Source organism: Talpa occidentalis, unplaced genomic scaffold, assembly GCF_014898055.3.
Source record: "Talpa occidentalis isolate TD23 unplaced genomic scaffold, MPIMG_talOcc4v2.1 talOcc4.3, whole genome shotgun sequence".
NCBI lineage: Eukaryota > Metazoa > Chordata > Mammalia > Eulipotyphla > Talpidae > Talpa > Talpa occidentalis.
In genome coordinates, this window is record NW_023603184.1 from 35,405,337 (window position 1) to 35,422,849 (window position 17,513).

At 41.3% G+C, this 17,513-nt stretch overlaps 1 protein-coding gene and 1 pseudogene across 1 annotated transcript; both read right to left on the reverse strand.

Annotated features, from left to right (window-relative positions):
- Window positions 1-1,308: 1,308 nt before the first annotated feature.
- Window positions 1,309-2,282, reverse strand: LOC119254630 (olfactory receptor 52H1-like). The gene has a single exon (XM_037521731.1). The coding sequence runs from the start codon at window positions 2,260-2,262 to the stop codon at window positions 1,321-1,323; it is 942 nt and encodes a 313-aa protein (XP_037377628.1). The 5' UTR covers window positions 2,263-2,282; the 3' UTR covers window positions 1,309-1,320.
- A 7,509-nt stretch (window positions 2,283-9,791) lies between these two features.
- Window positions 9,792-17,513, reverse strand: part of LOC119255563 (tripartite motif-containing protein 5-like) — a 90,022-nt pseudogene continuing 82,300 nt past the window's right edge.

A 17,513-nucleotide genomic window follows, 5' to 3' on the forward strand; every position in this document is an offset into this window, starting at 1 on the left:
ATAATTTGCAACAGGAATGGGGAAAAACAGAAAGGACACTTTTATTTTTTAAAGATTTATCTTATTTATTTATGCATACAAGAACTGGGGTGCAGGTCAAAGAGGATTCACCAGAGACAGTGTGGAGAGCAGAGCATGCAGATGTACTGAAATACACTGCTGAGGGGAGTAGCGGGTGAGACAGGAGAGGTCTGCTGTGCCATGTGGGTCAGCTCCCTGGCTGGGGGTTAAACTCTTGCTGCAGTGGCCGCCCATAGTTTCATAGTGCTGGGACTTAACCCCTTGCACCACCAGGGAGGCCCAGAAAGGACAATTTTATGGAGGAAATTAGTGAGTTTCCAGGTGAGAGTTTGAGAAATTTAATATAAGGAATCTGTAAGCCACTCAAATAAATAGATATCCAAGAAGAAATTAGATAAAGAATCTAAAATCAGACAGATATAAGTTTGGATCCTAAATTTACTAATTAACTTTGCATATTCTTTATAAATTTCTGTATCATTACCAGCGAGATGAATTAACTATTACCCCTGTATCATTACCAGCGAGATGAATTAACTACTATTACCCACTCAAAAAAATTTTAAATTAAATATGTTGATACTTATAAAATATGGATCAAGATTAGTGAAAATATTCTTGGTGCATGCCATTGAAGAAAATGGATACAAAAGAGAATCAAAACTATGTAATCTGGGGTGGGTATTGGAAAAGTAAAACAAGACACAAAAAAGAGATTAGTAATGTATAGCAACAGGATTGAAGCGTGAAATAGTAAGTTTGGTATAGAAGTGCCCTTCTGTACCCATCATAGGCTTCTTCAGGTAAGTGAAACCTAAACCAAAAAAACCCTGTATTATCAAGAAGTCTAGAAGATTCATTTCCTTCCCTCCCTCTTCTGCCTAAACTTTGCACATGGAGAGAAATCTAAGATTTCAAGTTAATATTACCCACAGCTTTATTTATTTTTTTTAAAGATTTATTTATTTATTTATACAAGCACTGGGTACAGTCAGAAGCGCGGGAGGGTGAGAGAATTCACCAGAGCCAGAGCGGGGAGCAGAGCAGGCAGAAGGACAGAAGCACACTGCTGAGGGGAGCAGCGGGCGGCAGGAGAGGTCTGCGCGCCATGTGGGACCCTCCTCCGGTGGCCGGGGAGCAGCCGGGGATCGAACCGGCGCTGCAGAGGCCGCAGGCAGCTTCGCAACCCAGCGCTCAACCGCTGCGCCACCGGGGAGGCCCATACATCTTTATTTTTATGTCTTTCTGTGCTACATAAAGTTCTACCCAATCAATTTTATCCCCACTTCTTCTCCCCATTCACTGTGTCTTCTTCAAAGTGAAGAGGAGAATAAATTTGTCCTGAATCTGCTTGGTCTTGACTCCATAAACAATCGGGTTTAAAGCAGGAGGGATGGCCACATAAAGGTTGGCAAACAGGATGAGTACATTTCGAGGGACACTGTGCCCAAAGCGATGAGCAAGAATAGAGAAGAAGGCAGGGGTGTAAAACATGAGGATGACACAGACATGGGAGCCACAGGTGCTGAGGGCCTTTTGGCGGGCGCCCTGGGATGAGAGATGAAAAACAGCACGGAGGATGAAGGAGTAGGAAACAGCAATAAAAATCACATCTGAGATGACAGTCATGAGGGGCACAGAAAATCCATACCAGATGTTAATAGAGATGTCAGCAGAGGAAAGCCGAGCAACCCCTATGTGTTCACAGTACGTGTGTGGGATGATTCGAGTCCCGCAGAAGGGCAACCGTTTCAGCAGAAAAACATCGGGCAAGATGACAGAGAAGCTCCTCACGATAATCCCGACCACGATCTTGATGATCATCTGCGGAGTGAGGATGGTGGTGTATCTTAAAGGGAAGCAGATGGCCACATAGCGATCAAAAGCCATGGCCAACAGGATGGCCGAGTCCACTACAAAGCTGAAATGGAGGAAGAACATCTGGGTGAGGCAACCGGAGAAGGTTATTTCCTGGAGGCCAAGCCAGAGGTTGCTGAGTAGCTTGGGCACTGCCGCAGTGGACAGGATGAGGTCTGTGGTGGCCAGCAGAGAGAGCAAGAAGAACATGGGCTCATGGAGGCTGTGTTCAACCGCGATGAGGTAGAGGAGGATGCAGTTGCCTACGGTGCCCACCGCATAGATGACACAAAAAGGAATCCCAATCCAGATGTGGAACTTCTCCAGGCCAGGTATTCCAACAAGAATAAAGGAATCCGGGTTGTAACAACTCAAATTATACATGGTCTCCTCAGTCTGCTCAGTCTGAGATCCACTGGTTTTTGATCCCTGTGGATAAATCAGCTGTCAAAATGGACTTCGAGATACAACAATTCCATTCTGGTGTGAGCAGGTTTGGGAATTGCAACTGTCACTTTTAGGGGTCCCACATGGTGTTCTGGCCCCAATAGAATTGATTTGCTCTTGCCCGTTTTCCTTGCACTGGCCCCACTTCATTTTTAATAAGCGTACTAATAAACCGCATGAAATGCATGAAATGAAATGGTTTTCTAGGTTAGTGGTGTCTATGATTAAGCCTTAATAACGGTTCCTTTCTCCATTGTAGAGTACTTAGGTTCAAATGGAAAAACAGAACAAAGAAAACATACTAGTATGAGAAGGAGGTGTACATACATGAGGAAGGAAGGGAGGGAGAGGGAGTAAAATTAAGGAAAGGAGGTTAATGCTATTAGGTGGAATGAATTGTGGGGAAAGGGGAATAATTGACTCTTAAAGAGCAAATACTATGTTACAGACAATGGGTTTAATAAGATAAACTGAAATTTCATTAAGTAATGCAAATATTTCTGAAGGAAAAGCAAAAACAAAAATCAGATTTCAGTGCTTTGGATGGCATGGGCGCTTTGGTTGCCCAAGCACTGAAATATGGTTCAGATTAGGAAGCAGCTATTTGGAATACAAATATAAGAGAACGAGTCTTACCAGAAAATGCAGAGGGACTAGTAGTGTTCCCTTGACTCAGAGAACAGTGAGCTCAGAAGACGATTCATAGCTTCAGGAAAAATGCCTTAAACCTTGGAAGTCCTCGCCTCCCTAAAATTGCTAAAGGGAAACAGCTTAGCCATCTGTGAGACTGGTAATGCCTCCATGACAAACACCTGCCAGGGTGACTGGGTCTTGTTAAAGTCAAGCTGATTCTCACCTCCCACAGAAAGTAAAGTGTAAGGAAAAAGACAGTACTTGGAACTCATCTTTGGGAATCTCTAGCATTGCACCAAATGGATAGTGCCTTTGGAGGTGCTTTTTGCATTGGGTGTATCCTCTGAGTTTTAACTCCCTTGGATGATCTATTTCATAAAGTACTTCTGAACAGGGAATCAGCAATGGTAACACTAGGCAGAGGAGTTTGAGAGGCTCCAGGCTTGTGGCATCCTTCGATCTGTGTTGGGAGGTTTAGTCCTCACTCTTCCCAACAAATTTAGAAAGTCATTCAAAAATCTTTTAAGGAAAGAAAGTGGACTCTGTGGACAGATCATAACAACTCTCTATTATTGTGGTTGGCAGGAAATTTTAACTTTGAACACAAGGAAGAAAGACATGCAGAAATGTGTGATGTCTCTGCCATAATCCCAGTTACACAGTGAGCTTCTCTCACTTAGGGGACAGTCTTGCCAACAGCAGAGTCCTTCACTAGCCAAAGTGAATAAAGGATGTACTGGGAGGAATGTAACTGGTTCTCATTGTCCAAAGGCAGATCCCCCTCACCCTCCACCTGCACCCATAGTAATGTATATACTAAAGTATGCTTTCAGGTGTGATGAAGACTGATCTCCTAAGACATGAAGCTTATGAGAATAAGAATAGCAATAGTGTCTTTGTGAAATCCACGCTGAGGGGATGGCAACATTATTTTTCTCACAGGAAGGTAAAGCGAGTAGATTGAGACAGACTGAGAAAGTCCCCGGGGCCTCTGCAGTGTAGGCTGGATGGCAAGTCAGTCTCTTGGCAGATAGCTTCCTGCTTCCTAATAAGCACATTACCACAGAGTCACCGTTTAAAGGGGAGAAAAACAGACCGCTAGTCATAAAAACTACAACAGAGGGCGAAAAGAAAACATACAAACTCAGGTTAACCTCTTCAGTCAAAGCCTGTTCTGACGTCAGTCCCTTAACTCTGAGTTCTTCCCTTGTGCATTTCCTGGTCACATTAGTTGATCTTTGCTTGAAACCGGGAGCTTTCTGCCAAGAACTGTCTCTTTATTATGTGATCACTGGTGTCAAGTGGACTCCTTTTCAGAATCATGTTGTCCAAGGCACAGATTCTGCCTGGACACTGAGTAAATGTGAGGCTGCTTTTTTTGGATAAAACCACGTAGCCAGGTTAGGATTTTACTCATTTCTAAAGATTGTAGTTTTCTACTCACCAGACTGTCTTCTGTCTCTTGTTTTACGGGAGTAGTAGGAAGTACCTGTATAAAAGGAACAAGTGAAATTCTAGGCTGGGAAAGCTTCTGAAAGAGATGAGATGAAAACATTTATGCATTTCCTTATAGTCTCAGGAGACAAAATTCAGGTTCTAGGGGCCCTTCCACTTCCTACTCCCAGAGAAGAGATGAATCAACCATTTTAACTCCTGTCTCTTGAGATGAAATGTAGCCTGGTGGTTGTAGTAAACTAAATATTGGATCCCTGGAAAAGTCAATCTAGACAATGCAGTCACATTCATTTGAGACCAAATTCTCACAGGCCCAAGGAATCTCTTGTAATTGCTTTATAATTAGTTTACATGTATGAACTAAACCAATAATGTACAAATATAATGAAAATTTTCTAGTCTTGACATTGTAATGTAAGAGGCTCCAATGTTTTCTTCAAAAATTTTAGCCATTCTCTGCACTTTGCACTGCCATGAAAGTTATAAAACAGTTTCTCTATTTACAAAAACACACACGCATACATGTAGAGTTTTAGTTTGATTGCATAGAATTTATGTCTCAATATGGAAATAGTTGATCTGCTTATAATACAGTATACTCATATTACAACAACATAATTGTACATTGGTGGAAGAATGACTAAAGACAATGCACACACACGTGCATGCACACACACACAGAGTGGAATATTATTTAGTCATGTAAGAAGAATTGAATTTTACCAGTTGTGACAAAATGGCTACATGTAGGGGGGAATTTTTCAAAGTGAAATAGATCAGGCAAAGAAAGACATACACGATATGGTCTCACTCACTCTTTAAAAAAAGGAAAGTTAATAGATGCAAAGAACATATTGGTGGTTGTCAGAGGTAGGGCATGGGTATGGATGAAATGGGTGAAAGGCACCAAAAGGTATAAGCTTCCAGTTATATAAAATGAATTCACCATGCATGTGATATAATGTACATCACTATGACTATTATTAATAACTGCATTGTGTACTTGAAGGTTACTAAGAGAGTAGATATGGGGAAGATGATCCATTATAAGTTTGTAAATTTAAGCTGATGATGTATTAGTGACTGCCATTGTGAATGGTAAAATAACATTTTAAAAAATATTCTTCAGTGTGAGTCTACTGAGAAAAAATTTTCCACAAAATCAAATGGTGCATCATTAATTATCAGTTTCTCTTGCAAATTCAGGCAGACAGAAGAGGAAGATTTTCAGAAAAAAGTTGTCACAGTGTGCCAAAGTCAGATTACATGATGGGTGACAGAATACGGAGGTTAATAAATGGAGCTTCTATGAAGCTACTGGAAGCCACTGCAGGATGGGTTCAATCCCCAGCCAGGAAGCTGACCCATATGGTGCAGAAGACCTCTTCTGTCTCACCTGCTGCTCCCCTCAGCCATACATTTCAGTAGATCCACCTGTTGTGCTCCCCACTCTATCTCTGGTGAATCCTCTCACACCCCACACACACCTCTGGCCTACACCCCAGCTTTTGTATGCATAAATGAATAAAATAAATCTTTCAAAAAATAAAGTGATGCTTTTCCAGAACCTTCTTTCTTTGAGTCACATTGACAAACCCTTCATTTTTCTACTTTCCCCACTTCCTTTGGGTAAAATTCAATCCTTTTTTATACTGTCATTCAAATACAAAACTGAAAAATCTGACATTTCCTACACGTTCTTTCCTGCCATTCATTTTGTCTGTCTTGTTCATGCTCTGACTACATGTTCTAGCTGGTGGAAGCTAGATGGTGGAAGCTTCCATCACAGGGTCCATGGTGCCAGGAATGCAGAGCTTGGCAATCTTCACACATCCAGTGATATGAGACTTGTTGAGCAGCTGACAAGTTGATTTCTAGTTAAATCACAGATATTTCTGTATTGTTTGCACCCACAAAAGAGTAAGCTCTTTTAGCTCAGAAACTTTTCTACTCCCTTCTATCTATGAGTCAGAAAATGAAAATCACTTAAGCATAACCACTGAGCACATTCACAGTTTTAGTTTCTCAATATGAATGAAGTTTGTTCTGAAAACAAATGAACTTGGGATGCCTTTCAAGTATAATGGCATCATCTAAATTTTGCATGAATTGCATTCTGGGAGCTGGCATTTTATTCCTCTTTCTTTTGGTGTCACATAATACTCCTGTGGAGTATCCCTTCTCAAGCACCCTTCACCCAGCAATGGTATGTTTTATGAAGGAATCTTTTCTATGTTGCTTTTTCTTATTTCAGATCAATGATCAAAGGTATGATGTAAGGAGTGACATAGGCACTCCACATGTGCCATGTATAGCTATGCATCCACAGAGCTAGACATGTTGTTTTAATTACACTGAATATACCAAGGATAACCATGGTTCTATGCTATTGAAGCAGTCAACGTAATTGCTGTAGCACATAATGCAATTCTGGTATATTAACATTTATGTAAATGCCTTTGAAAAATTTTAGCCAACAGTGTTTCATAGCTTTGTTCCTAGGGTTAACTCAGAACTTACTCAATGCCTGTGGCTGTGGTGATGAATATTATGACTATTGGCTAGGCAACGTTATCTAGATATTTGACCAAACACTGTTCTCATTCTTTCTGTAATGGCATTTTCTAGATGAGAGGAACATTATCCCAGTAGACTAAATGAAGAAGATTACTCCCCTTATCGGTCGTGAGCTGAATTCAATCAACTGAAGGCCTTCAAGGAAAAGACAGCGAACCCTCAAAAAATTGGGTAATCTGCCTATAGTTAGCCTAGACTTTTCTAAAGTTCTAGCTATGCCATTTTATCTTATGAAGGATTAACGTAGTAACATAGGATTGTAAAGTCAAAAAGCAAAATTGGGCCTCCCCGGTGGCACAGCGGTTGAGCGCTGGTTTGCGAAGCTGCCCGCAGCCTCTGCAGCGCCAGTTCGATCCCCGGCTGCTCCCCGGCCCCCGGAGGAGGGTCCCACATGGCGCGCAGACCTCTCCTGCTGCCCGCTGCTCCCCTCAGCAGTGTACTTTGGTCCTTCTGCCTGCTCTGCTCCCCGCTCTGGCTCTGGTGAATTCTCTCACCCTCCCGCGCTTCTGACTGTACCCAGTGCTTGTATAAATAAATAAAAAAATCTTAAAAAAAAAAAAAAAAAGGCAAAAATTGTGTTCACGGCTTGTTTTGCAGAGAGCCTATACAGAGATTTTAGGGGAGGTTTGCAGAAAGAATTGATTATAAAGAACTGTATGACAGGCAGACAGGTAGACACAAAATAAGGTATAGATGTTAGTGACCTACCTACCCTGATGGATTCAATACACTGTCAATATTGGGCCCTGGTCTTCTCCTACACCCATTCTCTTGTATTGCCACCACCCCACCCTCTAGTGACTCAGCCTTCCAGTGTGCTCATTGCCTTCCTGACTCTGAGTGAAACTACACTGTTCACACACTATTCGTCTTCATACAAGTTACCTATTTATCATATTACTGTTGCTATTGCTGTGTTGTTTTAGGTTTTATTGTTTTCCATGATGTGGTAAGGTATTGTTAGGTCTGGGAATACTCAAAACATATTCTGTATTTATAAATTATATGACTATTTTGCTTTACCACTTTGGCTTACTAAAGGTTTCATAGGAAACTCTCTACTTTCAGATGCCAGGAAATATGTATAGTTTTAGTGATGGAGAAACACTAAGGGGAAAGCAATCATCCTATTTCCCACCATAGGGAGACAAATAAGAGTTCAGCTAATACACAGTGCCTAGTATAGTAGTGTGGAATATGGAGGGGCTGCTGGGATTAAAAACTGACCTGTCTGCACATCATGAAAGAAAAGCAGTCAGGATGAAGTGCTGCATGGAAATGCCCTCAAGCTAAATAGCACGCCACTGAAATGCCATTTTTAGTGAGTGCATATTTTTTTTCCAATGAAGATCTCAAATTCCTATATGAAAAAACTATTTGCTTTTATAACTGTTTGGTTCAGGCAGTAACATTAGGCAATGATGCCTCCACATTGTTCATGGATGATCTTGCAGGGAGATTTCTTGTGTACTGATATTAGCCTGAGTGCAGCCAAACTTTCCCATGTAAATACTTTATCTGCTCATGAAGGTCCCAGAACAGTCCTGGCCCAGAAATAGAAGATGGGTGACCATTGCTGGGGGTTTCTGAGGTGATGGGGAGAGGACAGTCCTACAATTGATTTGTAGACAGCAAATCCACAATTGGCACACTTCAGGTTGTCTGACCCCAGGACTCACAGGGTTTTCTGAACTTTTCCTGAGAAGAGTGTAATTGAAAGCAAATTAGAAGTCTCATATTCTTTTCAGCAGAAGGCTGTCTGAGGCCAGGAGATTCTGTTAAAAAGTAGAAGCCTTCTGGGCCTCCCCAGTGGCACAGCGGGTTGAGTGCCGCCTGGTGAAGCTGTCCACAGCCTTGGCAGTGTGGGTTCGATCCAGGCCGGCCAGCAATGATCCCACATGGCACAGCAGACCTCTTCTGTCTGGCCCGCTGCTCCCCTCAACGGTGTATTTCAGTCAGTCTGCCTGTTCTGTTCCCCACTCTGTCTCTGGTGAGTCCTCTCACCCCCCACACCTCTGGCCTGTACCCCATCTCTTGTATAAAAATAAAGAAAAAATAAAGAAAAACAAAAGACAAAACAAAAAAGTAAAACCTTCCAATATATAGCTCTTTTCTGTTGCATATAGAAATTCACGTTTTTATTTCCCTGTAACTAAGTACTTCATTCTGAACTGGAGGAGTGGGCATTCCAGGAAATAGTCATTTGTTAATAATTCCAGAGTACAAATTTGCTTTCTAGTGAGGCATAGACTTCATAGTCAGAGCAATGGAGTGATAGAAAGGTAAAAGCAAAGGGAAAACTTTGATCAATTTTGCCTGTGTCCACAAATGCATACCAAAATATAGGTACAAACACATAAACACACAGAAACACTTTCCACCTTGGAACCTGTGTCATTGAAAGTCATTCAAAAGTGGTGAGGGGAGGAATCCGAGGGGTAAGCAGGATCGCAGCAGTTACTATCTGACCAACAATGCACTTTGATTTCTAGTTGAACTCTGTTGTAATGAGCTGAAGAAAAAAAAAATACCCAAAGACACCAGGATTCCAGCAAGCCCTAAATCATCATCTATCTGAGAAACAGTTCCCCTCCTATCACAGGAAGCACAGGCACGTGGCCTGAAGCTCTGGAATACTGTCCATAACTGCAGAAGTTAGGCTGACCAGGACAAACACTTATTCACACCATTGTTAAATCCCAAAAGTGTACTTCTGACTCTTGTAATGAAGCAGCATTTGGGTAAACAAAGCTCAAATTCAGAATTTCCATGAAATAGAATTACTGCAGGTAAATGAAAAACTTAAGACCAGCGGGCTATACAGAACCATTTATTTCATAATTAGCTAAAGTTCAAAGACCATGTAATATTTAATCAAGTGCTATTTCTTAAAACAAAGCTAGAGTAACCCTGTTGAAAGAAAAATAATACATATTCTTAGCGTGAAAGAATAGGATACTGTGCATAGGAAGATGAAAGGGTTAACAGTTTTCCAATAAAACACCCCAAGTTATTCATCTCCTCGGAGGTAAGTGTCCAGTCAAACAGGACTGGCCCAAAGCAGGCCATTGAAGCCCAAAGCTTGCCACCAGTCTAAGGCACCTTCTGGCAAGGAACCACAGAAAATAGGCATCAGGTGGCAAGCAAGTCTGGAAGAAAAATTGCAAAATAAAGTACAAATCAAGGTTATGGCTGTCATTGTCAGCCTCCACCCACCATCCCTCTCCCATGTGTCTCTACATGTCTCGGATTTAACGGGTGCTTCCGTGTCCCCCAAGTCCACGGTGCAAGTCCAAAGCTGAGAAGCAAGCAGGCTCTCCTCCCAGTTGTCTTCAGTTTCTCCTCCCCACCACCTCTGCCCTTCAGTAGGCAAGGCAGGGGACACAGAAACACCATTTTTACGAAGATTACACTCTAACAATTACGTTTCTCACAAGGTGGGGCAGTTGTGGTTTTTTTGACCAACATTAGTTTAAGAAAACCTAGAAGCAACTATAAACCAGAGACACACTGGGGAGGGTGGGAAGAGGAGGAAGTAGGATCAAAACAAGGGAGGTGGGAGCTGTATGGGGACTATAACCAAGATGAAAATGCACACATTGTGCAAAAATGACAAATGATGTAAAAAATGTATATAATGAAAAAAAATAAAAATGAAGAAAATTTACACAGCTTTTAAGTATTTATTCCAGTTTAAACTGCTGGTATGTGGAGTGACAAGACTTGAATTTAAACACTCTGGGGGCCTCGCTGGTGGCAAGGCGGTTGAGCGCCATACTGTGAAGCTGTCCGCATCCTCTGCAGCGCTGGTTCAATCCCGGCCCGCCGGTGAGAATCCCACATGGCACAGCAGACCTCTCCTGTCTCACCTGCTGCTCCCCTCAGCAGTGTACTTCAGTCACTCTTTCTGTTCTGTTCCCCACTCTGTCTCAGGTGAATCCTCTGACCCTCCCATGCATCTGGCCTGCACCCCGGTTCATGTATAAATAAATCTTTAAAAAAAAATTTCAAAAAAAAACACTCTGGACACAACTTCCTATTTTAGTACCTATCATTTATGATATTGACTACTTAACGCCTTCATTTTCTCAGTCAGTGGCAGAGAAAATGAGATCCCAAATATTTGACAGAGGGCAGGAGGCCTCATTTTTCTCGGGAGAACAGAAATTGATAAATTAAGAGTTTCTCCTAACGTGCATGATATTTAGGAAAAATCTGACACAGGGCAAGTGATACAACCTATTGATAAATAAAGGATGTCAAATGCAAAAGAAAGGAGGCAGCAAGGAAAAGGTGGCAGAATGCTGGAAATAAGCTCAGTGTCTTAGATGCCCCCAAGGCAAATGGCACTCCAGGGAAGTGCAAGAGGCCTCAAGAAGGCTCAAGTGCCTGGTTCACAAATAGTCATGGGGAATGTGCAATTCAGAGGATTCAAATATGGAACAATACTCTTAGGAAAGAAACACTTGGAGTATTCATAGATGCGTGACCCATGGTTTGTGACGTTGTAAAAGGAGACAGTGCCCGCCTCATAGTCTAGAAAAACCCCAATTCGACTGGGAGGGACAGTCACGGAAAGAAACAACATCTTGGGTTTACGGGAGTGAGTTTCCTCATCATAAACACAATACCTTGATCCATTCAATAACCCTATAGCCCACATGGAATTTGTAGGCTGTAATCCAGCATTAAAATCTTCTGCAAAAATGAGTTTATCAACTCTCGCGGCAAACAGCCCTGCACGTGAATGATAATGGGTTTCCCCACACACCCCCAGGATCCAGGAACGTTTTTTGGATACATCTACCTCCCAGTAATGTTTCCCACTTGTGATAAGTGGTGATCCCACGACAGAATAATCATAATAGCAATTCCCATTTCTAACTGGATAGCAGCCACCCAAATATCTCACTTCTCTCTTATTTGCAGAAATTGCAACACTGTGTCCATTGCTGGTCCGATTCAAGGTGACATCAACTGCAGAAAAATTAAAGGTTTGGGTGAGGGACAGGAAGTGTCCTTATACATGACATTGTGAGAAGAATCATGAGAATAACTTAGCAGGAAATGGAAAGAATTTTGGTTTTAGGGAGAAATAAAACACTGCAGACTCAGTCTGTGTATTACAATGAGAAACAGTAGTTTTAAAATATGAGCGCTACTAGAAATCAAAAACTTCAGAAAGATGAAGTGAACAGAGTAGAGAAGTTTGATGACACGAAGATTTATCCTTACCCCAGTAGCATCGCACACTCGCCAGGTCTGAAATGATTAAAAAAAAAATCTAAATATTAAATGAAGGACACAGCACTGCACTATCTCCTCTCCAGATTAAGGGAAGTTCCTGGAACTATGGCAGGGAGTAAACTAGTAAATAAGGGTAGTGCTGAGTCCTGGCCGATCCCCACTCAACAGGACATTTCCTCAGCCACGGTCTCCAGTGCCCCCAGCATCACTGTCCACACTTAAAAGCTGCGTTTCTTCCTCACTTGGTCCCTGCCATTGCAACACCCCCCAGTCGCCCAGCCAGCTGACCAGGCCTCACCAGCAAGCCCTTGCAGTATCCCTCTGAGATCCGGAGCTTGGTACACAAGTCTTGGTTGTTCCGGAAAAGTTTTTGGCTCCCTCAGCGTGAAATCCCAACACCTAGAATGAGAAACATAGATCCCCACACCTCTAATATTGTCCTGTTGAAACTACTGACTTCTTATCTCTTCACTCCAAGCAATGCACTTCAACTCTTACCTGGAAACTATGAGAAAAAAAAGAGTAAATGTTGACCTCAGAGTCAGAAAAAAAGGGGCTGATGTCTACCTCTCTGTGACTCTGGGAATGTCTTGACTTCTCAAGAGCAGATTCTTCCTTACAAAGTTAAATCATTAATATCTATCCCTCTACTTGCTAAAAACCATATAATTATGTGTAATAACAGACTTGACAAAATAAAACTTTATTACCTTAAAAAAGGAATGTGTGGAAAAGTCACCATATGCATTTGGGATCCAGAGAGAAAAACAGAAAGGAAGTCTCCAGAACCTGGCTCCTGGGTGTCTGAGCTACATCAAGTTTGGGAACACTCCCTGGAGACAACCAAGATTTCAAACTCTACTCCCCACTAGGGAGGCCCTCAGAATAACATTTAAGACTCAGGCTCCCTGAGAATAATTGCAAACATTTGGAAAAGAATTCATGATGATCTCCAGCCGAACAGTGGTCTGGATTTTATGTGTTCAGAAAGAGGTCGATGCTGCCAGTAGGTATGAATTTAAAGTAAGATGCTGCCTCTTGACACTTGAGGCCAGAGTGTGTGAGGAGATGAATCAGTTTCTTACAGCAGGGCCCAAATATCCCACGAGATAGTCTATGAAAAATAGATATAAAGGTATTGTTGCTAATTCTGGGTGCTTGGCAGAAAAAGATCTGGGTTTCCCCCTAAAAAAGTCAAGCACCTATGACATGCAAGAACCCTACATACAAGCACACAGAGTGAATAAAATTTATGAGGTTACAGAGGTCTGATAACTCAAAGGCTTGATTTTTTTTGTTATTAATTTTTCTTATATCATTGTAGTTCCCATGGTTCTCCCACCCCATATCACTTCTGAACCATCACCATATTCCCTTGTACTCTTCCCTCCCCTGTTTTGCTATATGCCTCAGATCTATGGTCAGCTTGCTAGTTTTGACTTTTTCTCCACCTTTCATTTGGTTTCTCTACATTCCACGTATAAGAGAGACCATTGGTATTTATCTTTTTCCTTCTGACTGATTTTGGCTAGCATAATCCTTTTCCAGCTCCATCTATATTGCTGTAAATAGTAGTATGTTTGTCTGTTTTGATCATTGAATAATAGTCCATTGTATAAATATACCACAACTTTTTGATCCATTCATCTATTTTGGGGTATTTGGGTTGTTTCCATATCCTGGCTATGGTAAACAGTGCTGCGATAAACACAGGAGCGCAATTTTCCTTTCAAATTAGTGTTTTTGTGTTCTTTGGGTAGATTCCTAGGAGTGGGATCACTGGATCAGATGAAGATAAGGTTTTAGTGTTCTAAGGAAGCTCCACACAGCTTTCCATAGTGGCTGCACCAGTTTACCATTCCCCGAGCATTGTAATATTGTTCCTTTATCTCCACATCCTTTCCAGCATGTGTTGATTCCTTTTTTTTTTTTTTTTTTTTTTTTGGTGCGGGCATTCACACTAGAGTGAGGTGGAATCTCATTGCAGTTTTGATTTGGATTTCCCTGGTAACTAGTGATGCTGAACATTTTTTCATATGCTTATTGGCCATTTGTGAAATGGTTTATCTTTAAAGCTACTACTGACCCAAACTTGTCAGCTTCCTACCATCCCCATTCCTTTCCATAGTATCTGGTCCATTCGCAACTCATTTTTTATAAACAGAAATTTAAGACAAAAGTATACCCATATTTCCCTGCCCACAATGATGCTTCATTGTTAGTGAACACCAGATGACTCTAAAAAGCATTAAACATCTCTCCACAGCACAAAAAGACCATCGCTGGCCTCCCACACATACCTTTGTATGATGTCAGTCATATCCTAGGTGAAAAAGAAAAAATAAATTAATTTTAAAAAAATCATCAGTCAAGAAGTAATAAGCTCTCCCCACTTATAAGGCCTCATCACATCTCCTAGGCCCCCTGATTAGGTGGGGTAGAGTTGGTCCCATTGTCAGGGACAAATGCAAAGATAAGACCTAGCCCAGATATTCCAGAACTCATGTGATGCTGTCAGGTTTCCCAAGAGGTAGAAACAGTTTTGACTCTTGTGGAAGTCAAGTATGTATCTGGAGATGAGACGTACTGTAAGGAAAACTAGAAACCCATGATTTTATTCCCCAAATGCAGACTCCCTCTGAGATGATTGAACAATTAATGGGTCTTTCATGTATTCAGCAGAAATGGAATGTGTATGCTACCATTTGTCAAGCTTTATGCCAGGCTTAGGGGAATTTAAAAAATTATAATATTCTTCAAGAAGTTTGCATGACTTTTTATGAGGTGCACACAGACACCATTAATGTAGGTGCTTTTCCTGTCTCTCTCTCCTCACGTTAAACTCACTCTACAAATGACTTCATCCATTCCCTTGAATTCTACCCACACATATGTGCCATCAATTTATATTTTTTCTCAACTTTTTCTCTAAACTGCAGATTAATATATTCATTAGAAAAGTAACAGAAAGTAATAACTTAGAATGTCTCATCTGTAACTTCACCAAGCTGTTAAATCAATGCAAGAAAAAAAAAAGCGCACACACACACACACACACATATTCCAAGGGTAAACAGAAAAAAAATTGCAAAAAAGTTGAAAATAAGTTGGATTGAATGAAAATAAAAACGAAACAATACTAATATATGGAATACAGTTAAAGCACTACATTTATATTATTAAACACTAAACCAGAAAAGATGTTTTCTAAATTTCCATTTTAAGAAACTAGAAAAGCAACAGCAAGATAACCACATACAACACACACAACAGTTATGTAGAGAACAGAAACGAATGATTAAACATAAAAGAAATCAATGAAATATAAAAGTTTGTTCTATAAAAAGTCAATAAAATAGACTAGACATAAACTAAGAAAAAAGGAAAAAAGCAAATCACCACAATTAAAAATAGAACAGGGCAAAAGAGAGCCCAGCACTCTAGTGATTTTTTTTAATCATGGGGACCACAGAGAATTTCAATCTGCAAGTTCTCTTTCTCTCTCCACCTTTCCTTTTCATATTATCCTTAAAAATCCTTATTTTTTTCACAATACAGTATCTCTCTCCTCATTGTGGTCACCATAGTTTTCCAACCACCAAAGGGCCCACAGCCTTCCACACTGCCCACATGGGGATATTTCCCCACCATTCTCTACCCTGACGTGCAACCCCAAACACCACCCCCCACCACAGACACACAGGGTCTCGAAACAACTACAGTGACTTTCTGAAGGAACACAGCCAAGGCACCTAGGAGAGCTTCAGTGTCCTGTATCTCATGGGCCACCAGGAGAGAACCCAGGAGAGAAACTGGGCCTTGGCATACACTTTAAAAATGCAGGAGGGGTGCCAGTCCTGCTTCTGGAGGGCCTACCGGCATTTTTGGGGGGGGTCCTACTTCAGAATGCTAGTTTTGTTACTTCTGCAACTTTTGCTGTTTAGGGGACTTTTAGCTGCCTCCCTCCTACACCTGCTGTTCTCTTTTGCCTTCCAGCACTTTGGCAAACCAATTAAAACTTTTTCAGCACACCATTTGGGTTGCTTTTCCTTTATGGACCAGGTAACAAGAACCCTTAGAATAAACAACATGGGTTATTCCTCTTTTCAGTTTGGAGTCCCTGTGAAGCCCCTTGGTTTTGCTTGGTATCAAAGGAACATTACAGTGAATACTGTAGGAATTGAAGGGATAATAAAGAATTATTATGAATATCTTTACATCTACAAAGCACATAACTTAGACAAACTCCTATGAAGACACACATTGCCAAAAACTGACACAAAAATTGTTTAAAAAATTAAAACAATTATTATTTAGTTACATACATATATAATTATATATACACATATATGTACCCTTTTACACAAATAGGCCAGAATAAAACATCATTTGTGAATTCTACTGAATAATTAAAAATAAATACCAGGACTTCAATAATTCTTCTCAGAAAATAGAAAAACAAGGGGGAATATCTCTACTAACATATGAGGAGGAAAAATGCATGTGAAGACTCTGAAGTACATTTGTTCATCTGGACTAAGCTGGATCACTTCATTTAACTTATAAATGCATACATAACACTAGCACGCAATAACGGAGGGATATCCAATACACCTGAATAAAATGCATCTTCATTCCAAGCTCACACAATTGCACTGTACTTGACACATTAATAAAAATGAGGTTTTCCCCTTGTTATTTATGCGTTCATGTATTCCTATAAATGCAGGAAGCACAATGCACAGCAGAAGAACCTTAGTGTCACACCAGAACCAGCACAGCAATACAGAAGGGGAGGGAAATCTGCCCTCATTGTTCTCATGTCTCACATGCTGGGACTTCTTTTGAGATCTTACTGTAACAGGGTGGTCCCCAGGAAAGGGGGAGGTTCCAAGTTCCCTGCCCCACCCAAAAGAGGGTGGAGCTAAAGAGAAGAGAAGGAAGGAAGCAGGATGGAGCCAGAAGGAGACCTGGAGGAGGCACATGGCGCAGAGACTCATGAAGAAACTGCACTTGCCTTTTGGTCATGGACTGGGTGACACAGATGTGTGAGAGACCCGTGGGGAGGAGACAGTGGCAGCTTTTACTTTGATTTTGGTTTTGATCTTTTCCTTCCGGGCTTGTCTGGTTGTTTCTGACACTTTTCTGTGGGTCCCCACTGGAAGGTGCTTTGGACTTGTGCCAGGCTCTGGGGCCTTGCTCTGGGCCTATCCGGTTTCGGTGGACTTTTACCCACGAGGGGATGGGCAACTGTGGGTGCTTGATTTGAAAACGAT

Excerpts from the sequence above, each read along its gene's own strand:
- LOC119254630 (XM_037521731.1), bottom strand. The coding sequence starts at position 2,262 with ATGTATAATTTGAGTTGTTACAACCCGGATTCCTTTATTCTTGTTGGA.